The following is a 27,897-nucleotide window of genomic DNA, read 5'->3' as shown; positions in this document are numbered from 1 at the left end:
TATACTTTTAATTTGAGCAATTTTATTAGCTTTTAAATGCAGCACTTTTCCCATATTTTTTGTGTTTATATGGTTTTAGTTAAGTAATTCTAAGCTTTTCTGAAAATTTAGTGTAGCTCTCTGTACCACATCTTGTTGAGCTATGAAAGTGATGTTTTATCTTCATTTTAAAGACAGAGAACCAAGGCATTAAGAATGAAGAGACAAATTCCATAAATTGACATAAACTTTCCTAAATGACAACTACTCTCCTGAGCTCAACTTGTATCACTTCAAAGGTGCCTTTAATGACCATAAATACTATATGTTTTCATACTAAGGTTTCTCCAGACTCTGGAGTTGTGTGTCTGTGCCTATGTAGAATTGTTTTACTCCTGAACAGGCTAAGCAGCTTTTATTTCCCTTATCGCCTGTTATTGAACTAAATTGTCATTCTGTCTGAGGCTGAAGATCGTTGATCTTAGACATTCACATGCCTAATCCAGACAAGGAAGAATCCTTACCAACTGCCCTACCAAAGGTGTTTTCTAATACTAGGAGTTCATTTATGGACTAGTATTCGGCTTATGAAGGCTCTGGATCAGTTCTACCCAGGAATATGCAAGGGGTATCGTGTTTTACAGGTTTTCATTTGGTGTTTCAGGGAGTGGATCATCCCGATATGCACAGATTGACATTGCAGCCACCGAGACAGCCCACAAGGTGGGAACGCAGCATGCTCAGTGCCGGGAGGAACGCTTGCAGGAGCTAGAGCAGAAGAAGAAAGGGGCTCAGCAGTGACCTGTCTAGGAAAGGACTTTTTGCTCACCCTAAACTGGTACTAATTTATCTTCCAAAAGATTCACATTTATTGTAAAAAATACTTGTACAAAATGCTGCCATTGCTTATCGCATTTATACCAGATTCATTCCAATATCTTGATTCCTAATTGGAAAGCTGGTAGCATGAAGCAGGTGTGTGGTCTTTCTTTTTGTTTTAATTTGGTTGCAAAGTCCAGTTTTATCTGTTTTTCATATGCAGTGACAGATGTAAATTACCTTTTTCTATAATTCTAAAGTCCTGGAGAATCTGGAACCAATTCCAGTGTTCATTAAATGGTGGCATTTTCTTTAAAACTAAAGAACTCGAATGTGTGCAGATAAGGGAATGTGAGCGTGTGCGTGGTAAGTGTACACATATGTTTTCATGTGTGCGTATGTATGTGTGTAAGCACACATTACTGATAAAATATATGTATATATTTGAGTGTATAAAATATATGTAAAACCTCTATTAATATATGAATGGACTCTTACAAAAGCAAGACAACTCAGTGCCTGATTTTTTGCAGGCACAGTTTTGTTCAATTTATATGCTTGTTTATGGACACGCTTAACTTTACCTATTGGTAATTCAGTTTTATACCTCACCAAGAGTTCTGCAGCATTGACTAAAGTCGCTCACGTTTAAAAGTTGCTGTGTCAGGGATGCATATGTGTACGCATACAGACAAGAGCACACACAAGTTATTTAATTTAATTATGTTTATAAACCAAAGCAATGTGAAGGGACATTTTGTGTGCTTCTGTTCTTAAAATACTGTGTCAAAACATAGGCTTTGACTTCATAGTTGCTAAGTACCTACAACTCTAGGCAATTTTCCTGGAGCTGAAGGTGTGTATCACTTTGAAAATCAGGTCTCATGTTTCTCACACAGAATATCTCAAAATGAAGGTATTCATTTGGAAAACAGAGTCCTTTATTTGTATCTCTAAAACTATCCCAATGTAAGCCATCATCAAAAGCAAATAATCCACCTTGAATCTAAAACTTTCACTGAATAATTTTCTGCTGTCCCTAAATAACATAAAATCAGTTCTGTGCAAGAGGATGGTGTCTTCAGAGATGCTACAGAATTGAGGCACAGCAGGATGTTATTCTGTAATATAGATTTAAACACAAGTCTGTGACATCTTGCTTTTGTACAGTGAAATTGTACGATTAAAAACTTGACTTAGTTTCTTGTGTTGCATTGTCTCTGTAGTTCTTGTGTTCTATGTATTTGTCCTGATACAAGATGTTATTTAAATAAAATGCTATGGCAGAGACACTAGACTAACAAGGCAGTGTACTTATGAAGAAAGCAAAATTTTGCCCTGCGATAACGTATCAGCTTTGGCTTCCAGAAGTTATGGGGTATCTTGGGTATTAAGGTTTTTTGACTGTGTCCTCTTAAGATACAATACCACAGCCTGAGTGTGGTTTTGAGATATGTGTTATAATTTGGCGAGTTTTGTGTCAGTGAGGGTTTCGCTAAATGATTTAGAATGAGAGTGAGGCAGAATTCAACCAAGAAATTTATTTGAATGTAGCCTCAATAGTAATGTAAAATACCAGAAATGTCTCAAAGAAATAAAATGTGTTCCAGAGTTGACAATTGCCATTGTCATCTGTCCTGTGCTAAGATGTACTTTTCTGTCTATCAGCCTAGTGTATTTCTGAAGGGAAAATAAATACTTCTTATGAGCTTCCCTGCCACAGAAAAAATTATGGACTCTGTCAGAGATCAATGTGATCAGACAAAAGCCATTTGTTACAAAGCATCTATCTTTTTTATACTGTTGTCTGCATCTGCTTACAATAGCTTGCTGTATTATAATCGGATACATATGCAATAACTTCCTGTATTATGACTGGATACATATACAATGTTCAATAGCTAGCTCTATTAAGATTGGATACATATTCTCGTAGCACACAGCAGCTACGGCTACATATACAATAGCTCGCTGTATTATATTTGGATACATCTACAATAGCTTGCTGTAGTATAATTAGATACATCTTCAATAGCTTGCTGTATTATAAATGGATACATATACAATAGCTTAGTATATTATGCTTTGATACATATTCTTGCAGCATATAGCAACTAGTATGCTGTATTGATCAAATAAGCGTATGGGACCTTAACCTTTAAAACTTGCTAACAGTTCACTGTTTTGTATCTTAGCACATTCCAGTTTCTTCTTATCTTGCTTGCACTGTTAACTTTTGCTTCCTTACCCACGTCCTCCTTCATCCTCAATTCATGTCGAACTCCATGTAGGCACTTGCTGACTTGGGAACATGGCCATTCTTTGCTAAAAATCTGTCTGCAGTTCCCAGTTTAAAAGAGTTTTCTGATTTGACAAATGGACAGTGGGGATCTGCTCTGTAAACACATATTCAGTGCAACTGGAATGCCCTGGACATTGGGACCAGGTTTATCAAACTGAACTGTTACGCAATGAAGGATCCTCCACTAGAGTACTTGCAAGGTTATATCTCTTTGCGTTGTGCCTATTTAATAGGCAATAATATTTAATATTTAAAATGAACATAGCTTGCCTGATGCACTGAAATGCAGCATTTTCCATTGTGATACATATGCTACATATAATACTTGCAGCTACATAATGAAGCTGCAAAATTTCTGTTGTAAAAAATCTATTTGCCAGCAAACACCAGGTTCTCTACAAAGGCTGCCTTCGTGTACATTGCTCAAAGTTACACTGAATCCTGGGCTTGCAGCACAGGTAAAGATTTGACACAACAGTGAAAGTCATCAGATTGCTGCTGACCTTACACAGGGAGTCCCAGTTTTAAAAATATGTTTTTTTCAAGTTGAACTGGGATGTGAATCTGTGCATGCACATGGCTCTCTGTGCACATGCATTTGTGTATGTCATAGTAGCTTCAGCTAGGATTAGCTACATGGATAATGTAGCTATACTTGTATAATAATGTAGCTATAAATTGGTATTTATAGACTCTTTAATGTCAACATGATTATCATAATGTCAACATAATTGTTTCTCCTTTTTTACTTCACTTGAATAGAAAAAATATGGGAAATTACTTTCACTTTTCAAATTCACTTCATATTCTCATGCACTAAATTGTATTCAGGAGGCTTAAGCAGACCAAACCCTACTGTTGCACCTGTTAAAAATGGGCAGATTGTTGGTTTTGTAGTACCTTAGAGGCCTCCTCGTCAAATTAAAGGCTTGATATTTCTGTTGAAGAAATCAAAGTTTTCTCATTTGAGCAACAGGAGCTCACAGCAATGGAAAACTTTCCTAAACAAACAAAACAATGTGCTTCCAGCTTCCAGCAGCGAACTGGGGAAAAAGGAATTCAAACCATAATCTTATGAGCGGGCTTGTGCTCACCGTGTAGCTTCCATGGGTTACCTCTAGTACTGCTGCTAATGTACAAATAGTTACAGGTTTATCCTCAAGCCTTGCATAAAACTTGTGCATAAATGGTCTAAAATACAGTTTGTGATTGCTATAGGATGATTCCAGATTCAGAGATCTGAACCTCCCCCCGAAAAAGAAAGATCTTTCCCACTTTTGGAGATAAATGTGTCTTGTAACTTCTGCTGGTAAAAACAGAGGCTTTGCCATTTTTAATATAGCATTCTACTGGTCAGATCTCCTTCTGCCCTTGAGGAGCTAATTACCAGAAGAACCAAACAATGTGATGTGGCTGATACTTCTGTAAGATGTTCTTGAAGTACTTTAACATGGCAGAAGTGCCAGTTTGGGGATGGTGCTCTCAAGGGTAAGAAAGCACACTGTTAGCAAGTGCATAAACACTACAGTGTTGTCGACATACCTCTTTCTTTCTTTCTAATAGTCCTACTCAGTAGGTTATTGCCAAATGTTACTGCTACTTCAGTGGGTTTTATGGTGTTGCTTGTAATCTCTTATGGGACATTTTTATATGCAAGCATTTGGGTGATGGAATTTCTCCAAGTTAACATGTGCTGCAGGATGGAGGGCTGGAGTTTGGAGGCATTTAATTGCCCAACGATACAAATAGTTGTCTGGGTTTTAATAGCACTCTGGCTTGTAATGGTGGAAAATTCCAGTAGGTGTCTTTAGGTATCTAAATGTATGTGAAAATTTGCCCCAGGAGCTGTTTTTAGTAAATGACTTGGAAATATTCCTCATTTTCCTCTCTGCTGTAAAAACTACATTCAAATTTGAATTATGAGTGATTACATTTTTGATGAGATGCTGAAACATGCACCCTTTGGTAAGTACCTTTTCTAGTCTGTCTGGGATTACACACATACTGTTGCTAAAACAACCACAGGAATAAGGCACAATGAGTTACTAGTCACTCATTTCTGTTAAAATCATGCATTTTTTGTCAGATGAAATTGCTGTTGTGTTTTCATGTCACCTTTTATCTGGGAAGAGCCTCGGCTCTCATTCAGCTAGTCATATAAATGTTATTTTGCAATCTAGATTGAAAGGAAATCTTAATTTAACATCATACATCAATAAGGACAAAGTGGGGAGCAGGATGGATGAATTATAAGTTAACAAAATTTGTTAAGGGGTAGCTCTGCAAATGTGTCTTTCAGTGTAGCTGTATTCTGTGCTGGTGAGACCTCACCCCAAGTACTGTGGGCAGCTCTGGGCCCTGTAGTTGTATAAGGATGTGGAGGTCCTTGAACATGTCCAGAGGAGGGCTGAAAGATGTCCTGTGAGGAGCAGCTGAGAGCCTGGGTTTGTCTGGTTTTGTCTGGTTTAGCGAGAAGAAGGCTGTTCTCTACATCTTCCTGAGGAGGGGAGGTAGAAAGAGAGGTACTGCTCTCATTTCCCTCTGATCCAGATGCAGGATGCCTGGGAATGGTTCAAAGCTGTGTCAGGGAAGCTTAGAGTGGACTTTTGGAAGCATTTCTTTACCGAGAGCGTGGTCAAACCCTGGAGGAGGCTTCTTAGAGAGGTGGTTGATGCCCCAGGCCTGTCAGAGTTTAAGAGGCATTTGAACAATGCCCTTTACAAGGTGCTGTAACTTTTGGTCAGCCCTGTCATGGTCAGGCAGTTGGACCAGATAATTATTATAGTGCCCTTTCAACTGAAAATATTCCATTCCACTCTATTCTAAAGATTACAGGCTTCAGGGTAGCCTCAGGACAATGATGATCAGTTGGTGACAGATTAGAAACAACTCTCCTAAGGACTTTTCTCTGAAAGGCTGGAATGTAAGAGAGAGAAAAATACAGGCAGTTCATGTCCTACATTTTGATGCAGTAAAGAGCTTTACGAGACACTGGACAGGTTTAGGGAAGTGCAGTTGCCAAGTAAACTTTGAGCTTAGTAAAAACTTCAGGGTGAATGAAAGTTAACTTTAAAACTTGCTTTCAAACATCTGTCTGTATCAGAGCATCTAGAAATAATTCAAATTTATTATCCCACTGTGTACACAGAGGCGTATGTAACATCACCATTTGACTGAAATAATAAGTGTCAACTTATCTGAGGAATGTGCCGTGGGGGGGTGGGATCAGAAAGCAGATTTAGCATGACAGTAATTTGTCTCTACATTACATTATACTGTTGTGAAATCCCTAAAAATAAATAATTAAAAAAAGCCACAGCATCTGCTATTGTATAAGTTAAATTTTACTCATCTGTGGGCTGAGCTGGGAATTTATGGATAGGTCCTATACAGAAAATAGGGCAGATTGCATGCTCGGGAAGAAACCTGGCCTTCGATTACCAAAGTTTTATTATGTAATTATAATATATACATCATTTATTATACATATTATGCTCAGATTCGTCACACATCCATGTCTCTGCTACACTTGGAAGATGCACGCCATAGCCTGTCTTTGGTCGCTGTAACGGTTTGTCCTGTTAATACCAACAGTCAGCAGTACTGGACACACTGGGAAGCACAGGAAAAATTCATATTGGGAATTTGATGGAGAAGTAGGTAGGTGTCAGCAGAGAGCTGGAAAGCAACAGTTGTCCTTCGCTGTTGTACTGACAAAAGAGCTGCAGCAGGGTGGCAGAAGAGTGTGTGAGTCTGTAAGATGTAGTTTGGGCCAGAGCTGGAGGCTTCCCGGCGGATGTGTTGATTCTTGTACAAAGTGTGGTTGTAACAAGGAAATGGAGTTTCCTGGAACAGGCTGAAGTTGCAGTTGTGTCCTTGGTTACAAAGATGTACTGGCACTGTCTCTACCAGGAAGGGGGTGGAAAATGTGGGATGGTTTAATGCCGGTTAGCACTTACGTTGGGTGAAGGATGGTAGGAGCAGGGCCCTGCTATGAAACAGAGCACCCTAACTTGACATGATGTACCCAATTCTGTGTTCAGCTACATAGTGTTTGATACAATAGCTGAGAGATTTGGCAGAGATGAATCAGGTCTACTGAAGGCCCAGGAACTGATTTTTTGCCATCTCTGTGCTTCTTACACTGAATACGCACAGCTGACAGCTGTGAAAATGCATTTCCTGTAGAGACTGGACTTGAAGAAGTCCCAGGTGGGCTGCGTTGGACCTTTGCTGACCCTAGTTTTTTCCAGTGTCAAGCCCTCCTTTACATTGATAACACTGAACGCATTTAGACCCTCTCAGTGCTGTCCAGCTGCTTGGGGAACTGTCAAGGTGCAAGTCAGAGCCTGCAATTGGCCACATCTTCAGTCTGGACTGTGCCAGGACCACTGCTTGCTGGTACAGCACAGACTTCTGACTCTCCTATTTGGTTACAGTGGTTGCTTTTTTCCTTTGAAAAATTCTGCCATGGCTGTTTATACAGATTGCAATAAAATGAGAAGGAAAACAATTCCGAAGAACATCTCTGGAAAATCGTGTCCTTATCCTGAATTAATAACAAATAATTAGTGAAAACTTTGTTTTGCAGTTCTGCAGAGCTCATTCTTCAATGAGGGTCAGGCTGCACAAGGCTTGCAACAACCATCAGTGGTAAGGGGCTAGCAGCACCAGTAAACTGGGGCCGATGCAAGCATTGTCTAAGACATATGTATCCCACACAGATCATGGTTATTAGCTGCTTGAAGAAGGGCTTGGAGAAGGGCAAGCTAAGTGTTCCAGGCTACATTTACCTGTGTGGAAGGTGTCCAGACTGTTGGGATGTGGGTTTTGTGTAAGAATCTGTGTCAGTTTGGTGCAGATTAGGAAAAAGATGTAACCTGAAATATTTCTAAGAAAAACGGAGAGAAAGTTACTCCATTTCCCAGCTGTGGTCTGCTGTTGAACTGAAATGTACAGTAACCCCCGATTCCTAAGCTCTTGCCATGAAAGGCTCTCCTTTTGGAGATGTCACTTTTTGCACATAGTTCTTCCCACCCCTCTTTTGTTTTCTTAAACTTTACAATGAAACAAATACTACATTATCAGGGGTCACAGGCACTCGTAAGTACGAATGAGGACTCTTTACACTGTGACTGGGCACATTTGAAATTGTAAATGAGAGTCCCAGAACTTGAATAAGAATTGAGGACAGAGAATGGACTCTTTCCCCATTGAAAGACCATCTAGTTCATGGTTCTGGTTCAGTTCTCTTCTTGAACTGGAAACTGAGATTTGAATTTTGAAGTTAGGCTCCCAGATCTGACAAGCATTGCAAATTGCTGGGATTCATACACAGGTTTCCAGCTCTCTGTGTGTTTCTTCCTAAAATAATATAACTCCCTTCCCTTTTTAAAGTAAGTTCCCTGGAAAATTATGACTGCGGAACATTAGATAGCATTTAGTAAGAGGCTTATTTCAAAGTGGTTCAGCACTCACTTTGCCCTACAGAAATCACCAGGTAATTTCAGGTAATACAGTAAAACAGTTATTGACAAGTGACATTTGGGACTGAAAACAACTAGTTTTGTTAAAATGGGTATGCAAGCAGATCAGTGAAGGAACAAATGTCATATTGATGTATCCGCTGTTTTTATGTTCACATTTTTAAGCATTAATACATGTGTGTTGCTTTCTTTTTGATTTGGGAGACTGCTCTTTTGTTGAGTGGTGGGATAACATACGTGAAGGTTTGGACACGAAAGTGCATTAAGGACTATTGATAAAAGCATTTGGGTGACAATTGATGCTGTAGCAGGTATGATTCAACTTGAAATATTTACTGAGGATGTAAGTTTATAGATTTATTTTGTCTGAACTGGACAGATTTTATGAAGACTTCTATTATATGACTGTGGATACCAGTACAAGAAATCCAGTCTCTTTTTTTTCTGCAGATTAACAACATACTTCCAATAGGTGTCATGTGAATGGCCTGAAATGCATATTAGCTGTGTGTTGTATTTGGGAATGTTGATTCTGGTATTTAGAAGCTGTCTGTTAGATAACATAACGTATATGGAAAACATGGTCTTTGTCTTTCACAGCTCCCTGTTCTCTGTCACAAGGATAGGTCTGTTTGTATTGAAAGCAACACTCTATTCTATTTATTGACATATATTTATTGACTTTTATTTCATGACTTTTGTTATTTCTTTCTTTTAGTCTCATTAAATGATATGGAAAGAAAAAACATATTTAAAAATGATTTTAGAACTGCCTGTGTACTACTTACTAGTAGATTTTTGTATGTGTAATGGCACATTTTTAAACAAACCAATCAACCCCAAACATGAATACCTCTGAAGCAGTGCCAGGTATTGACAGGGAAGGTCTGGGGATGGTGACCCAAGCATATGAACTGTGTGTCACCTCTGCCTGGGTTAGTCCTGAGCTGAACACTTGTACTTGGGTGTTTGATCCGTGTCTCCGGGGTCCTATGTTCTTTCACAGCGTTAACTTGATTGCACTAATTCATCAAATACTGAACTGAAATCTGGTGAGTTAGGATCCTGCCAGTGCCCTTTGGGGTCAGCAGGGCAAGATGCCTGCAGAAGCAGAGCTGCTGACCCTGTATGCTGGGATCTAGGCAGCATACACACAGGTATGCTTCATATTCTCCCACTGGGAGCTCTCATTCAGGGCTTGAAGCCCTTCCGAATGGTCAGCTAAGATCAGCCTTTGAGACAGCCTCATCCTGGAAGCTTCTTTTCTGGACCTTCTGTGCAGAGGCCCCATTACTCTGGCTAGGTGGAGACTGAAGCACACAGCAAGCAGGAGAGCCCTGCTGTGAATCCTGCTTCCATCAGCACTGAGAGTCATACCTGCAGGACTTAGGTCATTACTGCAAGGTGGGGCTGAAAAGTCAGATGGCACCTCAACATACAAAACGTGAACAATCTCTACTTGGTGATTTAAATACTCTGCATATTACCTGATCTGTGGAGCATCAGAATCTCTTGGGAGGGGAGAGGGGAAATCGTTGCAGCAATACATCTGCTGTAGTGGCTGTTCCTTACTTGACTTGGTAGAGTGATGTGATCTTAGCTCCTCCACCAGCATGTAGGACGTAGTGTTATTTTTGTTGTATTTAATGCCCTGTGTATTTATTTCCCTCTCATTTCCACCCCCAACCTATTTAATAAATAGAATCTGTTCTATGTGAAATCACTGACATGTTTACTTAAATTGAGGCTCTTTTTCAGGGCAGAATTTGACAGCCCTTATAAAACATAACATAAAATGGCCCGATCTTTCCTTTTTTACCCCAAGAAATGCAGTTCTCTCCTCTTCCTTCTGCTCCGTTTTTATACTTCAAATTGTTTCTCAGAGTGGTTTGAAAAACTTGGTAATCTGAATAATTACGAAAAGATCAGATAAAATACCAGTTAAGGAAGAGGTGAAGGTTCAACCCCTGTTTAAAAGCTGTTTGTTAATTCTTTCCTATTCAGCTGTCTCTTCCATGCATTCCATGAATTTCCATGAATTTCACTAGATACAGAGCTGTAGGCATATTTCATTTATACCTTTTATCTTCACTTTGAATTTTGATTGCTATTTACAGAAACACAAGAGCAGTGACTCAAGGTATTTTTTTAATCTTCAATGTCTCTAAGGCTACTCCCTTTTGCAATTTTGGCCATATAAATTGCCTTGGAGGCTTAAACCCGGAATTAACTGACTTGTACATATATTGATGTGTGAGGTGTTGACTACAGGAGCAAGACTGAAATCACAGTTTACAACTCACTAGCTTGTGCACTGTACCCAGACTTCAAGAAGCAGGTAAAGCCCTAAAAAGCTTTTGGAATGGGAACGAAGACTATTCGTAATGTCTTCTCTATGCTGTTGCAGACTCTACATTAACTCAGCTGCGGACTACTTCAGGGGAAAGCTGGATTGAGGGGCAGCAAACACTGCTGTTTAGTATTTTCTCCTCTAGGTTTGTGTGAACAACCTTGTTAATGATTCATTAACAGCTGTGTTAAATAACTACAGTGCTGGCCCCCAGCCTCCAACTTTTGCCACTGATGATCTGTGACTCACTCGGAATTTTAAATTAAGTATTTTGTTAGCCTCTTGTACTTTGAAGGGCTTGCCAAGCGTTATCTCTGCTGAAGCCTACCTGCCCTTTGAACCGGACTACTGTCAGGCCATGTGGGTAGACACAGTACAGCCACCATCTCTGTTCACAGCCTTATTCGGAAGCTGCTCTGCACTTGGAGACAACCCTCATCACTGCTGATCTGACCTTGGTTATGTCTTTTCACAAATCCCACACCATGTGCTATTCCAAAATTCTCCAAAACCTCTTCAGTAAGCATATTTATGTCAGTTACAATCTGAAGACAAAACCCAGATTTCTGCTATGCTCTTGAGCAGAGCATACTCTGCCCACCTTTATTGGAGGGTGAGATACATCGCTTTCTCTTGCAACAGATTTCTCCCAGCAGCAGTATCTGAACATTCTCAGTAAAAGCTTTTCCATTCTTGTACAATCCACCCAGGATTGCTGAGCAGCAGCTGCTGGTGCTTTGCTTAGTTCCTTTCCTCTGATGTATTTAGTGCATGTGTTCAATGTGTTCAAACTCTTCACTCAGGAGCCAGTAGTGCAGGCCTCTCCACATCCAAGCTACAGTCACCAAACTGACCTGTGGTACATGGACTTATTTCCCACTCTACCAAAGGATGTAGAGATGTCTGCACCTTCCACACAGAGTACAGAATACATTTCCGTTCTGCATTCACCTCCAAAAATGGAAAAAAAATAATGATAAAGATAGATAAACCTGTAAGAGAATGCAGCTATTGATGTGCTATAGAAGGCTGAAGAGCACTAACGCAATAGTCCGGAGAAGAAATGGTGTGTAGCATCTAAGAAAAAAAAACGAACCAGTTTTCTCATAAATGGGTTTTAGCTGTTGCTGGGTTTGCTTTTTTTAGCTTACCAACCAAAGGGAACATACACAACAAACTGCATGAACTGAACCATCTCTAAGGTGACTCCTAATATTAACAGTAGCCTGTGTTTCCCTCAATGGATAATGATTCTCTAGAATATAAATGCTAGCTTACATTAAAATTAAAAAGTAAAAAAGAAAAGAAAGAAAAGAAAAGCTGATCAAAGTTATGATTCAGAATCTCAAGGTAAGACTGCTCCTGCTGTTTGTTCTGGTTCAGATCACTTGCATGTTATGAAATAGTCTTTATGTACAGAACCATACAACTTTTAACAGACCATAGACCCAGGTACTGCATAATATACAGTGTAGCTGATTTTGGCTGACTGTACCTCTTCACTATTTCTTATGGAATAGGCATGGCAAGCAAGGCTCAAGAACAGCTTCCTCATGCAGTACACTACAGCACTGCAGTCTGCGAGTGATGGCTCCTTAACCAAGCAGCTGCAATGATTCACCTACACTGGACCTTTGCCTTGACCTTGAAGGAAAAATAAAAGCCTCACCAGTATCTTGTTTTGATTTTTTTTTAATGACTGCTACAAAACCAAGCAACCATGAACAAGATAATTGTACACATACATTCAGTAACTTCAGATATGTTAGCCTGTAACTAAGTTGTGTGACTTGACCTCAATACTTGTTCCCTCACTTCTCCTCCCCCTCTCACGTGAAAGAGTCATAATCAGTGCAGCTCTGAGCTCCTGCTCAAAGTCAGTAGCAATATTTTTGTTACCTTCAGTAGAAAATGTAATAGGACAGACACCGAAAGAAAAGACTTTTCTGGTCTCTCTTAACTTTCTGTACCTCAGTGTTTGCTTTCATTGATCAGAACACCTTTCCTAACTATCAGATTAGTGTTCACATATTTTTCCTTTTGACACAACAGCTTATTTCAAAGGCTGTTACTTGATCCAAGATGTGCAACTTGCAATTTATAATCTAATAATTTGACAGTGCAAATAGAAAACTAGCAATTAAGTGGACAAAAAAAAAAAATTTCTTCCAGGACAACTCTGTTTACTCCTCACTATTTCAGAGGGACTCCTTGGTAAATCCTGTTGAAAAAACACAGCATCTGTTTTGTGTTATTCCTTATGCATGTGATTGATCCCATGAAGGGGAACTAGTTTTTATAATTCATTGTGTTGAAGACCTTGAGAGATTCTGCTGGATAAGTCTTGCAAGTGCTTCTTTACCTAGCAGAAAAATAAAACACATCACACAAGTTTCAATAAGACCAGGAATTATCAGCATCATATATTCATATTTTCCTGTCAGTACATGTGACAACAGCAAAGAGCAAAGACCAGAGAGATTTCAGGCATTTTAGAATGTGGTCTATAAAAGACAATCATGCATATCCTGTACAAACACGGAGCACAGGCATGTCTTGAACAACTCGTATGGAAGTCATTCAACTTGCATGAAAAGTCAGCACTGGATAATCTACATACCCTCTACTGCCAACTTAAACTTTCAACATGTATGTAGTACACTGGATTTATACAGACCTTATATCCTAGTTCTTTTGTCTTTTCTTCCAGCATGGCGTATTTCTCTTTGTTTCTGTTCAGATGATCCTTATCTCCAGTTCCCTCTATGTGCTTCAGTTTCTGGTGTGAAATCTCTAACTGTTTCTGATAATGATGGTGTTTTTCAATTTTTGCTTCAAAGTGTTTCAGTTCCTCCTAAAACAAATACACAGTTTCATAGGATTTTCTTTCCTTTCTCTTTTCTTGCCAAGACTATTTTACTAAGTCAAGCACAGAAAGCTTTTTCAGTTCCCTGCTTCTTACGAAGATGTGGACAATATATTATCATCACCACCCAGACACCTAATTTTGAAAGCAGCTGCTGAAAACCTCCTACCGCAGAGTCCTCAAACAGACTGCTGATGGCTGTGAGATGCTAGGAGATGACAGCAGTGAATGCCAAATAAAAGTTTATACATAAGAATAGTGCACTGGAGGGAGGAAGGCAGACAGCTTTTTAAAGAATCCTCTTTTCAAAATCTGATCATAAATCTGCTTTCTGCTCAGACTTAAACTCTGTACTCAGAGTTAGCATTGAGTTAACATCTTTATGTGGAAAAATATCTTTCCGTGAGAGATCTAATTGCAATTCTACTTACCCGAAAAGATTCAAGTTCTTTTTCCGTGAAATTGGCCGATTTGGCCATGTCCCACAAATCAATCACTCTTGGTTCTTCAAATTCTAAACAAACACGACTAAATGAAAATCTGGACACAATGCTTCCATGCCCAACTTCTATGAAAGATGAGCATGCCTTCTGACATACATACACACACATAAATATATTAAGCACTGCATTACTTGTATGCCTATTCAGATGAAATGGGAGAAAATCCAGGTACTTAAAACTACAGTATTGCCGTAGCAGGCATTTTTTAAAAGCAAAGAAATCCCCAGGAACTGAATAACACCACTGCTTGCCCTGCATGTTGTCTCATTTACCTACCCTTCCAGGGTTGAGGGCATGATATCCCTACTCATGTGGGCATGGTAAGACACAACTATCCTCTTTACAGGTTGCCCGACTGTCCTTCAGTAGGCTTTTAGTATTGGCTTCTGAATAGAACAGGGCGGCTGTATCTCTTCTGCCTACTGTGGTCAGACCATGTACTGCAATTACATCTTATTGCTTGCCCACTGATTTTAAAGTTTTTAAAATTCAGATTGATCCCAAACAAGCAGAAAACCCACTGTATCATACCACTGGTTGTGTCGTATCCCTGGTGACTGACTTTACGCAAACGCTCAAACCCCTGATTGATGCTTCTTAGCTTGTCTTTGAGTTCCCTGTGTTTGTTGTGCAAGATTTCCTCTTTCACCAGGTTCTCTTCAGGGTTAATAACATTTTTGTGGATATCTGTTGAAGAAGAAGTGTGACTGCGAACCAAATGCTCATAGGTCAAAAGCTCCAGAAAAAAACCCAAATCTGAGGTGAATAAATGATTGTAAGTTCTAAGTATTTGAGCTGAGTGTAACTAAAGCATCAACACCACACTTTAAGAAGCAGTAATTCCTTTTACAGGTCAATATTAAGATCAATACTCCTTAATGCTGCAGAGGGTAATATTACAGAAATGCCTCTTAATTCCTACTGACCATCAGCTAAGATTTTAGTAAACAAATGTTCTTATTTCCTAGGTTAGAAATATCCCAAGGAAATGGGATAGGGATGGTTTATGAGTCCTGAGCCTTCTTCTGTGGCCATTTCCTGAACCAGCAGGCCATTGGATGTTGAAATGCCTTACAGCAGCTTTCAGCTTGGACTCTACAATGCAAACATCAAACTGCATATAAGCTTTAGAATACTCTGGCTCTAACAATTTTAGCTGGCATTAGTAGAGCAAGCTGGATTCAGATCCTTAATGTTTTAATATACCATGAGGTGCATAAGATATTCAGGTATATCCTCCTGGGCTGCCAGCTGGTGATATAAAACATGCATGTTCTGCAGACCTTAGAACAACATTTTGCAGCAGTGTTATCTATGCTTGCTGCATGATTTCCAGTAAACTACTATGCCATCATTGCTAAACTGGTGGTATCGTCCCTACTTGAAATGCAGGCAGAATCAGAGAACCAGAATAATTTTCATTAGCAGGCAAGATTTTTCACAGCTAATGCAGAACTAAACCCAGGAAGTATCTGGAAATGTCAGCATCTGCACACAGTTCTGACAGAAATGTCAGACTTCGGGGATTTCAAAGGAACTTGGAAACAATGGAGGCAATGGGCACAGAAAACAGTTGTACTGATTTCTAACTGTCTAAATAAAGTTTAGGCACCTTCTGTTCTGCTCACGGTCTCCAGCAGAATATTGTATTCATGGATCTTTTCTTTGTGATGCTTAAATTCTCGCCAAAGCTTATCCAGCTCTTCATCAGAGAACTTCCCAGAGGACTTGGCCTGAAAGAAACATGAGCTCATTATGCCTTCCAGGCCAAGCGCTTTTAAGTTCACTCAAACAGCCAAAACTTTTTCCCAACACACTTAGAAAAATATTAAATCCAGCTTTTCTGTAAGATCTTTTGTTTTAAATCCCTTTATATTAGTATGAGGTCAGGATTTAGACATCAATGGATACGGTGGCTTTAATCATGTCAAGAGGAAGTTTCCTTCAGACTTATAAAGCTAGACTTGCTATGGGCTACCAGTGAAAAGTGTCTGTCATTTCTATGCCACAGGAAACAATTTAATACAGAAATAAGGGCCATTGAGCTTCACATGCGACTGTAAGGGGACTGTTTGCATGATGGATGCAGCTTGATATTAAGTACAGTCTTTAATCTTACTCTATTGGTAAGTGAAGATTTTATCACTGCTGTGCATTTGCTCTGCAGTGATTTGTTCCTCACTAGACTACTTCTGGCAATTAGGGAAGCACTGGTCAGACAGCAGGAGCCCTACCCACAAATCTTGTGACTTATTTGCTGCAATAAGTGATAGAAGGTGAATGTTACTGATACCTGTTCAGCCCCAGCCTCTTTTTTTTTTTGCTTAGGGAATATTTCTATCTAATGCACTTTACCATTCCCCAAACCACATGACATCATGTCCCTTGCCAGACCTATATCTAGTTACAGCAACATTGTAAAACCCAGCAATTATTTTTCTCTGCTTTGCTACCACTGCAGTAAACTGGTGTAAGAATTGTTTGCTTTACCTGACTTCCTATTTCTTAAAACTTAAATTATTTAATTCTCAAAGAGTATGACTCTTGTCAGTTTTAATTGCCTAGACTGACAGTTTATTTTTTATATGCATTAATGCAAATCCTGGAAATTTTCACTTGAATACCAGGTTGGGAAAATTCTTATGTAACTTCCCCCACTATACATTTCCCTTTTAATCAGTCTATGAAATGGTTCTATTTTAAATACATTTTTTAAAAAAAGCTCAGAAACAAGAAAACCAGGAAAACTAGCATAAAGTGTACTACCACACAGTGTAACAGTCCCACAAAGTGAAATTGTGAGTTCAGTGAAATTTAAGGAAAAACTGTTTGTCTTCAATGGATCCAAGATTTTATCCTCCATGCAGACTGATGCAGGACCTTTCTTTGGTAAAGAGAACCTGCCATGCCTGGTGACCTGGATGCAGATGGCATGCCCCGAGAGCACAGTTTGGCCAGTACTTAAAAGCAGAGTACTAAAGCTATTCAAGTCAGGCAGCTCCCAGAATACACAGACAGTAATTCAAAGAAGAAACACTCTCCAGTTCCTAGAAACTTTACTCACCTTGCTCCATAATTTTTCCAGTCTTGGATCATCTAGTGTATCACTTTCTGTACCATCTTTAATATAGTTGGTATCAACTAGTTGAGAGTCCTTCTTTCCATTCATTCCATATTTAGTCATAATGACTGCAAGGGAATAGAAGATATGGAAACATTAAAACCAGCTACAGATGTATGCAAGATGAGAGATTGACTACATCCTTTCTTGCAGAGCTCTAGTTTGCAGCTCACACCAAAAAAGCTAACAGAAGACACAGCAGTCTGGGTTTAATGGCCTCTTCTGAAAACACCAGGAGCAAAGGAATCTGTTAGCCTCCTGCAGCTCCTTACTGACCTCCGATGAACTCATGTGTGCTCAGTGTCTGGAAAGACAACCTGTTATTTCATGGTTCAAACATAAACACAGGTGTCTAACCATGCATGCATCTGATGCAAAGTTTAAACTTCTTCTGCAAAGATATGCCTTACCATTTAAGTTGCGTCTAAGTTTGGCTTCTTTCTCTCCATCTTCATCTAGCCCTTCAGCCTTCAGTTTTTTCCAGCTTAGCTCATCCTTTTCTTGTATTTTTAGATCACTGTGCAGCTCTGCCAGCTTCACAGCAGAGAGCTGAAGCTAACAAGAACAGAGAAAGGTTTGTATTCAGTTATATGGAGTCATCTCTTGCGGCAGTGTTACCTCAGAAGCCAGTATAGATGCATAGCCAGTACAGCACAGCACTTTTTCTTTAATGCTATGTATCCATCTGAATTTAAGGGCCTTAAAGTATGAGTTTGTGCATACATAACACCTCTTGCTTACAAACATGGCTATGCCCCTGCATAGCAATGTTAACAGAGCCATCTTGTTAATGATGTTCTATGATTCTGATTCTGTGAGTCTATGATCATCATCTGGCCTTCTCTCTCAGCTCTTCAGCTACTTGGATGACAGTGGAATTAAGTAAGGTTTAAAAATTTGTGTGTGTCTTTGGTACTGTTTCAAGTAATTTAAATAGGATTTTCCTTCCACTTTTAACAGGACTGCCTTCTAAAAATCATTCTACCTTAAAAATGTCCAGTAGCAATAACAAAAAAGGTAAAAAAAAACCTCAACAAAATATTATTAAATCAATTCAGTTTCACTAATTCACAAAAGGCAGAATTGTCCCAATTTCTCCAACAAGATGACATTACTGCCATATGTGCAACAAGGATACTTGTGGACCACCTCCTAAACCTATAGATACAGTGAGCTGGTAAATTTTATTTGTGACTATGGTTTTGCAGGACTCTGAGGATGGCCCTGCAGATCAAGGAGCCACTTCACCAGCAATTTTTACTATGATCAAAGAGCAAAAATTGCTAATATCAGTTCTTCACATGGTTCATGTGCATTAAAAACATACAAAACCTACAGGCATTCCTGTCCCATGTAAAAGAACAAAAAGATAAGACATTGAGGCTGAAGCTATAAAAAAAAAAAAAAAAAAAAAATTTCAATGAATGGTAGGTCAGCACGAAATTTTGTGAAATACAGAGAAAACAGGAATAGAGATAATGACTAATATAATGTTGGCTAAGCAGCACTGCTTTAAGTTGAGACTGACTTCTGAACTTCTGTATTTTAGCCAGTTTAGCTCTTCAGTTTAAACCACAGAAATATAACAAATCATATTAATGCTTCAGAACTTCTTTTTTGTGTGTGCATGTTAATTACAAGAAGGTGAGGTCAGGAAAAGCCCAGAGAAGAACACAGATCCAAACCCATGAGCAGTGTGACTTCCAACACAGCCCTGTCTAAGCTATCTGAGTCCTTCAACCTCCGACCACTGAGCAGCCACCTCCTAGGAGCTGAGATCCAGCTCTGAACCAGTTGGGCTCATCTGTCCTAGGGCAAGCTTATGGGGGTTGCCATTAAAATCATATTACAGATTATGAAAATTCTCATTTTCAGCGAGGAAGCAGTATGTTTAATAAACACAGACTCAGAACTCAGTATTATTCTGAAACTTTAGGCTGATACTGAAAAGATTTAGCCATCCACTTGAGTTTCAGCAGGCTACTTGATTATTTTCAGCTAATGCACTAAACTCCTACTGACAGGAATTCAGGAACCTATGCACATTACTGCTTCTGATTGCAGCTTAGGCTGTCCAATTAATTAGTCTTGCGCTACTGAATATAATTATTTCACTAAGTTGTTTTATTTTCCTGTATCTTGCACTTGGCTTACTGAAATAATTTTCTAAAATCTAGAGTAGTTAGAATCACAGGCAAATATGAAATTTATAGAACACATTAAAACTTCTCATCCCTCTAATACTAAAGCAAAGAAGTATTTCTATTGTCTACTGTATGCTTTTGGGGAACTGCTTAACAGAAACTAAGCACTTAGAAGGAACCACTTTATTTATGATTTTTAGTACATGCTAAAGTAAAAAAACCCACAAACCTTAATCATGCGTTTATTTGCTTTTCTGGAACAGGACAGCCAGTGTCACTGCTGCAGTGGCATCAAGTAACAATGTTTTGCTCAGCAAAACATTGCGCCCTGATCCCTCAGTAGAAAGACTAGGTGAAAAGTTTGTGGTAAGTTGTGAAGGAAATGACCAACCATCTCAGCAGTTCTGTGCTCTAATGTCAACATCCAACTGGCGTGGATTTAATATGTAGTTAGCCTGAGCAGATCCAGTATAAAAACCACCATCAATAACTTGTAGAACAATTAATTCAGCTCCTAAGTACTTCAAAAATAGGAAAATACTATTTTAAACATATGACTTCACATCAGACACACTATTGTATAAAAGATTACACAATGCAGTTTAACACTCCACAGTCAATGCAATCTCAAAATAAATACAGTTTTCTGTTTCCTAAAAGTTCCAGAGAATATCAGAAATTCTAAACATAAAGTTTGGAGACATCATCAATCAAACATTTTAAAATCTTAATAAAAACTAAGTAAATAGAATCATAGAATAGTTAGGGTTGGAAAGGACCTCAAGATCATCTAGTTCCAACCCCCCTGCCATAGGCAGGGACACCTCACACTATAACATGCCACCCAAGGCTTCATCCAACCTACATTTAAGTCCACTGGTTCTTAAGAGAAAAAAGAAAGTATATTCAAATTTCTCCCAATTCCAATAATTTTTTCTGATTCTCATTACAATTTACTGCAAAACTCAACTGTCCCTTTAAACATAAATCCTTTCAAATCAGTTGGAAGCCTTTTGCTTGTCCCATTTATGTAACACAGAAGTGAATACACAAGCTAATTTAAAGTATATAGCTCAAGCACCACTTCCTTCAAGATCATCTCATGTAAGACCTTGAATGACATAATGTAAAAAACATCAACAGGTAAGACTCCACATTACTAACATCAGCCATATGTCGAATAACTAAAAGCAGAGGTGAAAAGCTAAGTTTAATGATTAAATAACAAAGGACCAAGTTCCTTACACTCATTCCTTATTCCTTATGCTGCCTGGGTATTAACATCCAAGATAGGTACCTGGCAATTCTGCGAATAATTACTGACTGGAAATCAAGTTGTTTGCTGTTCACCTGGCTACAGACATTATGTATATTATCATTACCTACGCCCTCTCTTCTGAAAGGAAATAGTTCTTTAATTTTTTAGGAGTAACATGTCCTAAATTCCGGAGCCTGGGATGGCCAGGAAGCTGGAAGCCCTGATAACAAACAATGCTAGAACTACATCAGGGGCAATAATCAGCACAGTGGATTGCTAGAAATCAGTGGGCCAAACCATGTACCTTGTGAAACCTACGTAATATTTGTCATTGGTTCAAATAACTAGACTTAGGGTCTGACTAAGAAGAACTCTTGTATTAAAATCATTTTTTAAAGAGTCTATATAAAATATCTATCAAAACCTCACTCCCTCAGGGAAACGGGAAGGAATTACAGCTTGCCAGCTCCTGGTTTCCACTAAGAAAGGTTTTGGGGCTTTCTGAAGGACTGCTCATCCAGTTGTGTGTTGCAGCACTGAACTGCAATATCTATCTTTTATGTCAAAACAAAGAAGTTCTTAATTTTCCGTACTATTCTCCATCATTAACAAAATGAAGAAAAGAGTTCAGCACTGGTACTCACAAATATTTCAAAGCAGATCTAACACACAGGCATAGCTTTCCCCTTATTTCAGACCTTGTCCAGACTAAAAAATCACTTTCTAAAACACAGGCTGGGTGTCAACTGTATTCAAAAGTGAAATTTAGATGGTCACAAATTTAGTTCAAGTAGTTATTGCCTCTATAAAATCTGGTCCTCGCCTGTAGAATTTACTAAAGCTTAGCTCTTTACTCTGCAGTTAACTTCAATTTACATTTTAGCATCTTAACATAGGTGATGTAAAGCACCTCTGAAGTGAATTTCAGAAGATCCAGGTATGAAAATAAAAAAAGACTAATTGGAAAAATAAGAGGAAACTAACAATACTATGACTATAGTTTATTTCTAGTATCCATGTCGTTTCTTCTTCAGTTGTCAGGTCACAGCTGGAGTTTCATTATCACACACTGCCCTATGATCTCTTATCTCATCCTTCTCCCTTTGAGGGCACAAGTATTTTTGATACCTTTTGGCATGCTGGGAGGCAACACTATCACAGGAGTTCTATTTTTATACTAAACCCAGGCATATCCTGCCTTTAACTCAATAGCTCAGGCTGGGGAATGTCCATCTAGCATACAGGAAACCCAAAATATTAACTAGATTCCTTTGCCTGAGAGAACTGACCCTTTACCAGCCATGACCCTAACTTCCATGCTACACAGTATTCAAGGGGTAAATATGGGTGTGCAGTGCGGTTCTCCCCTCCTGTAGGAGCTGTTCTGCTTAGCTGTAATTAAGTATTTCCACTGTAATTGAATACTTTTACTGCATTTTCATGTTAATTATTTCTTTAGCTCAGAGTGAGAGAAATTCAAGTAGCATTTCCAGAAGGCTCTCATCTGCGAATGGGGCTACTTGTTTGCTGGTCCCCCTGCACGTGACTACATCACTTGGTATAAAGGAAGGTGACATAACCACCAAACTAGAGGGGTTTTTACTCTACTGTGCAGTGAGCTCCTGACCTGTGCAAAGCAGGAACTAAGGCCTTAGGAGATATGAGAACACCATGCCCTTTAACAGAAGGGCTAAACCATTAAACCAGCAGGTGCAGATGCCAGATCCTCCATGGCACCAGAGGGGTTTCACTCTTTTCCACTTTCTGGGCATGTGGCATCACTGCTAGATTTAAACATGGGAAGATAAACACTTCCCATGACACACACATATACAGCAGAAAAGGGGAAGGAGATACCCCCTGAGAGAAGACCTTATCCAACACCGAAGTCCCAGCCGCCCGGGAGCTGGGCTGTGTGGGATCTGAGCTGCCCGTCAGGCCCAGCCAGACCTCAGAACCAAAACCAAACCAAAGCCACCACAGCCCGGAGGCCCATCACCAAGCCGGGGCCTGTCGAGGTGATGCCTGGCCGGACAGCCTCGGTTTCTCCTCACACACAAGTCCCCAGCTCAAACCGCCGTCCGCGCCGCTTCTCCCGCCGTCCGCCATCTCCCGAGGCGGCTAGCAGGGAATGAGCGTCCGCACCAGCCAAGCACGACCCCGGGTCCCCCTCGGAGCTCTGCCAGAGCAGCCTCCCGCAGCGCCGCCATGGTCCCCGCTCCGCCTCACTCACCCGCTGCGCCTTCTCCCAGACCTGGTTCAGCCTCACCACACGGAACTCCCCGGCTTCCCGCCGCTTGGCGCCGGCCGCCAACCCCTCGTTGGCCTCCCGGGAGTACTTGCCGGCCTGGGAGGTAGCGGCCAGAAGGAGCGCGGCAGCGAGAACCGGCAGAGCCCGCGCCGCCGCCATGTCGCGCTGGGCGGGGAACTACAACTCCCGAGCAGCCGCGCGGCTTCCCCGCCTCAAAGCACCGGGGGCGGCGGCGGGAGTGCGGGTCTAGCGCCCTCATCATAGAATCATAGAATCATAGAATAGTTAGGGTTGGAAAGGACCTCAAGATCATCCAGTTCCAACCCCCTGCCATGGGCAGGGACACCTCACACTAAACCATCCCACACAAGGCTTCATCCAACCTGGCCTTGAACACCGCCAGGGATGGAGCACTCACAACCTCCCTGGGCAACCCATTCCAGTGCCTCACCACCCTAACAGGAAAGAACTTCCTCCTTATATCCAATCTAAACTTCCCCTGTTTAAGTTTTAACCCGTTACCCCTCGTCCTGTCACTACAGTCCCTAGTGAAGAGTCCCTCCCCAGCATCCTTGTAGGCCCCCTTCAGGTACTGGAAGGCTGCTATTAGGTCTCCACGCAGCCTTCTCTTCTCCAGGCTGAACAGCCCCAACTTCCTCAGCCTGTCTTCATACGGGAGGTGCTCCAGTCCCCTGATCATCCTCGTGGCCTCCTCTGGACTTGTTCCAGCAGTTCCATGTCCTTTTTATGTTGAGGACACCAGAACTGCACACAATACTCCAGGTGAGGTCTCACAAGAGCAAAGTAGAGGGGCAGGATCACCTCCTCGTCGGTGGGGAAGGAGGTGTTTGTGTAGGAAAACAGGCTGAAAATCCGGTTTAGGTCGGAAATTTAGTGTCTAGTTTGGGGTCTGGGTAGCGTGGGAAGAATGAGGTTTGGGCTGTTTCTTTTCAACCGGCTTCGTGCCACTCACTTGAGTGTTTCCTTCACAAAGTGTGGAAATATGCTGACCATGGCACTTTTTGTGAGTGGTTTGGTGGGGTTTTCTGCAGCCTGTAATAACTACAGCGAGCACTTTCCTGCAGCCTGTGTGTCCCTCGGCTGTGTGCGGAAAGGAGGACGCGATGGGTCTAAACACCCCCCCGTGATCAAATGAAGTAGTCAGATACTAGCACAGTGTTCAGGAGTATAAAGGAAAATAAAAGGCAGCTCAGGAAGCAGGAAAGGCAAGAATGGGGACCAGCTCCCCGGTACTCCCTGAGAGGGGAAGAAGGTCTTTGTCCTCTCTTGGAGGTGGTAGTGGAGGACACCACAGCCCAGGATAAGACATAGGTTTGGTGATGTGGGGAGGAAGAGGACTTTGAGAGATGTAATAACAAGTAGATTGGGTTGTTATTGAGAGGTGATCTATGGGAATGCCGCTGAGGTTGGTGGTGTGTGGTGAGTGCAGCTCTTGGGCAAGAGGCAACCTCCCTTTGCAGTGCTTCCTCCTCAAGTAGGCAGCCAAAAAGTGCAGTAGACAATGGGAAATCTCTGGAAGAAGCTAAGCTGCATTAAGAAAAAACCCATAATGCTGTGAAAATGACCAGTACTTAGTGCAGGGTCGGTATATATCTGCCCCAGTTTTTAAAGAAATCTGCTAAAATTGAATTCTGCTATGAAAAAAGTGCGGGAGAGGCAGAGAACATTTCCTCTGAGTGTTTCTGAAGGGAAGGCGGTGGAGAAAGCTGTTCCTTCTCCTGTCATCTTATCATGAAATCACAGAATAGTTAGGGTTGGAAAGGACCTTAAGATCATCCAGTTCCAGCCCCCTGCCATGGGCAGGGACACCTCACACTCAACCATGCCATCCAAGGCTCTGTCCAACCTGGCCTTGAACACTGCCAGGGATGGAGCATTCATGACTTCCTTGGGCAACCCATTCCAGTGTCTCACCACCCTCACAGGAAAGAATTTCCTCCTTATATCCAATCTAAACTTCCCCTGTTTAAGTTTTAACCCGTTACCCCTTGTCCTATCACTACAGTCCCTGATGAAGAGTCCCTTTCTAGCATCCTTGAGGAATCCTCTTCATACTGCAAAGCTTGTGTTGTATGGGGTCTTTGGCATAGTAGGGTATTTCTGTATTGAGTTTGTTTAGCAAGGTAGTGGTGAGGTTACTTTCCTGAGCTGAGCTGGTGGTAGACACAAAAGTTCACTTCATAAATTCACCTCAGGTCTCATGTGTGACCTTGAGCAAATTCCAGCATAACTCTGTAGTACTGTCAGCACCAAGCCTTCATGCATTATAAATCAGTCCTAAGAAAACAAATAGATTGCCTAAACAATAATGAGATTTCTGAAAACAATGCCCGAAGGAGGATTTTTACTGGACTCTCATTTTTGCCTTGTAAGCTCTATAAACAGCTCATTTTTTTTTCTCTTCCATATTTTCCTAGATCAGTTCAGAGATTCTCAATCATATGAACCTAGGAGCTGTTACCGTAAGACTATATTGCAGAAGTGAGCAAATGTATTGCAGCGTACTTTGCATTGAAGAGCAATTAAAGTGAGCATTGAATTATACGTTGAAGTATAGTGAATTGGTGATGGGAAAAGAAGGCCCTTATCCAAATCTTGCAGGGGTCTCCACATCGATTTTAGGATTTAGATCTTATTTTGGTGTCATTACAGTGTATATATATGTATTGTAATTTTGGAACAGATGGTTTCATCTTGTCTGTCATTTGAAGTATTGATTGAGTTTTCAGGCTCTCTGCAAATAAATTAAACCTGCTATATAAATTCTTACAGTTCCCACTATTTTTCTTGTCTTAAATGTAGTTGTGCTTAGCTTTATGCATTTGTTTGCTTGCATTTTTCAGCTACACTGGCAAAAAAGTTTAGAAATTGGTGAGGGATGATGCGCCATTAATTTGCTTATAGTGGCTTGCTGGATCTCATTCTCCAGGGCTCTTTACATCTGCGTCAAGTGACCACTGCTTGGTATTGTTCTGTATATCCTGGCCCAAGTGCTTCACTCCCAGATGTAAAAAGCCAAAATAACTGTATGGAGTTCTGTGTAGAGACTTTGGATTTACGTTGGTGTTGATGAGGCCAAACTCATAAGAGTGCGCTTTCATGTAAATAAGAAACATACAGTGGGAGGTAATGGGAAATCAACTCCATTGTTTCCCTTTCCTGTGCACTTTTTTGTCAAATGACAGGCTAGGAAAATGTTGGCTTTTCAGCCTGAGGAAGAGAGGCTGCATGGAGACCTCATAGCAGCCTTCCAGTGTCTGAAGAGGGCCTACAAGGATGCTGGAGAGGGACTTTTTACTAGGGACTGTGCGATTGGAGAAGGGGTAATAGGTTCAAACTTAAACAGGGCAAATTGAGGTTATATACAAATATATTTACTGTGAGAGTAATGAGGCACTGGAACAGGTTGCCCAAGGAAGCTGTGAATGCTCCATCCCTGGTGGTGTTCAAGGCCAGGTTGGATGGGGCCTTGGGTGACACAGTGTAGTGGAAGGTGTCCCTCCCCTTGGCAGGGGGATTGGAACTAGATGACCCTACCAACCCAAACCATGCCATCATGATTCTATTAGATTCTCCCTTCATTTTTCCTTAGCACAGCTGAAAAGCAGCTCAGCTGGATCCTGAAGACTGTGCCAAAAGTGATATAAACAATGGAAGTGTTAAGCTATTTTGGACTCTTGTTTGCATTAGTCCAGACGGCTGTAGCTGCGTTGAGGGACAATCACTTTATGTGTATTCATTATCCTTATTAAAAAAAAAGCATTAAGAAAACATGATGTAGAGCACGTTCAGAAGTCTCTTTCTTCCCTTTCCTCACTTGGAAAACAAAATTAGAGAAATTTGGAATGAGGATGACATTACAAAGCAGCAAAAAGATCAGAGAAAATCTTAGAAGAAAGACGGAAGTCTAATGGCATTTGTGGAACAGTGCATGGTAGAATACAGTGGTAGAATAAAAGACTGAAGCTAATGTTCAGAGGCTTGAATGTGATTTAAACGCCTTTCTGAGCATGGTGTCAGGAGATCTTTTCATTTAAGAGACAATGTAAGAGCTGTACCAGCTTCTTCTGGCTCCCATTTTACCAGAATTAGTTCACCATTGAATTTGCACCATCACGTATTATATATACATCTACAATATTTTTCAAGTGATAGAAGCTGGCCAGCATTTCAAATACTGGGTTTCAGGGCTCTGGAAATGAGAGTGGTTGTGGCCTTCTCATCTCCATCTTCTAACCCAGAAATGTGGTCTGCAGGCTGAGCCTAGCAGCCTCTGACCGACCTTCATTGAGGTAATATAATAAAGAGATCCTTTGAGTTTATCTAGATTGAACAAGTGTGTCCAGACTATAAAAGCAATAATAATTAGTTCTTGGCTATAATATAGATGTGTATTTATAGTCGTATTTAGAAAGAAACACTATATAACTCTGGAATTTTGAGAACGACAAGCAATTATGAATCCTAAATTTCTTGATTAAGATTAGCTGCCAGCCACCTATTATATCTGTGCTATAACTATGCTTTTCCTCATTTAAAAGAAGATTGATCAAGATCCAGCACTATTTAGTGCTTTAATAAATTAACCACATCATAGCAGATATCTTGAACAGGATAGTCAAAGACTATATAGTCAAAGATATATAGTTTCTTCTACTCTAATCTCTAATTCACTGTAATTTAAAGAGTATTTATTCAGGTGTGCTTCAGGTTTTCCAGGACAGCAGAGTCAGAGATATGTATCAGTCAGAGGTGTGTATGAGATCTCTCATCCAAGACACAATTCTGTTTCTCAAG

General features: G+C 40.4%; 2 protein-coding genes across 3 annotated transcripts in view; one reads left to right on the top strand and one right to left on the bottom strand.

The window, feature by feature from the left end:
- The window catches only part of DOK7 (docking protein 7), a 63,030-nt gene extending 62,167 nt beyond the window's left edge, over positions 1 to 863 (top strand). For both annotated transcript variants that reach the window (XM_065660170.1, XM_065660163.1), the window contains exon 12: positions 644 to 863. In XM_065660170.1, coding sequence (XP_065516242.1) covers positions 644 to 780 — 137 coding nt within the window. In that variant the 3' untranslated portion in view covers positions 781 to 863. The remainder of the gene's footprint in view (positions 1 to 643) is intronic.
- A 12,235-nt stretch (positions 864 to 13,098) lies between these two features.
- LRPAP1 (LDL receptor related protein associated protein 1) lies at positions 13,099 to 23,267 on the bottom strand. Its single transcript, XM_065660149.1, has 8 exons — positions 23,062 to 23,267; positions 17,837 to 17,981; positions 17,370 to 17,494; positions 15,918 to 16,038; positions 14,837 to 14,992; positions 14,234 to 14,316; positions 13,614 to 13,790; positions 13,099 to 13,298 (listed from the first exon to the last, which is right to left on the bottom strand). Exons 1-8 carry the CDS (start codon positions 23,236 to 23,238, stop codon positions 13,233 to 13,235), a joined length of 1,050 nt encoding a protein of 349 aa, XP_065516221.1. The 5' UTR covers positions 23,239 to 23,267; the 3' UTR covers positions 13,099 to 13,232.
- Between the last annotated feature and the right edge of the window lie 4,630 nt (positions 23,268 to 27,897).

This window comes from Lathamus discolor, chromosome 1, assembly GCF_037157495.1.
Source record: "Lathamus discolor isolate bLatDis1 chromosome 1, bLatDis1.hap1, whole genome shotgun sequence".
In the NCBI taxonomy this organism is placed as follows: Eukaryota; Metazoa; Chordata; class Aves; order Psittaciformes; family Psittacidae; genus Lathamus; species Lathamus discolor.
Note: the sequence above shows the minus strand (reverse complement) of the source record. Positions and strands in the feature narration are given on the sequence as shown.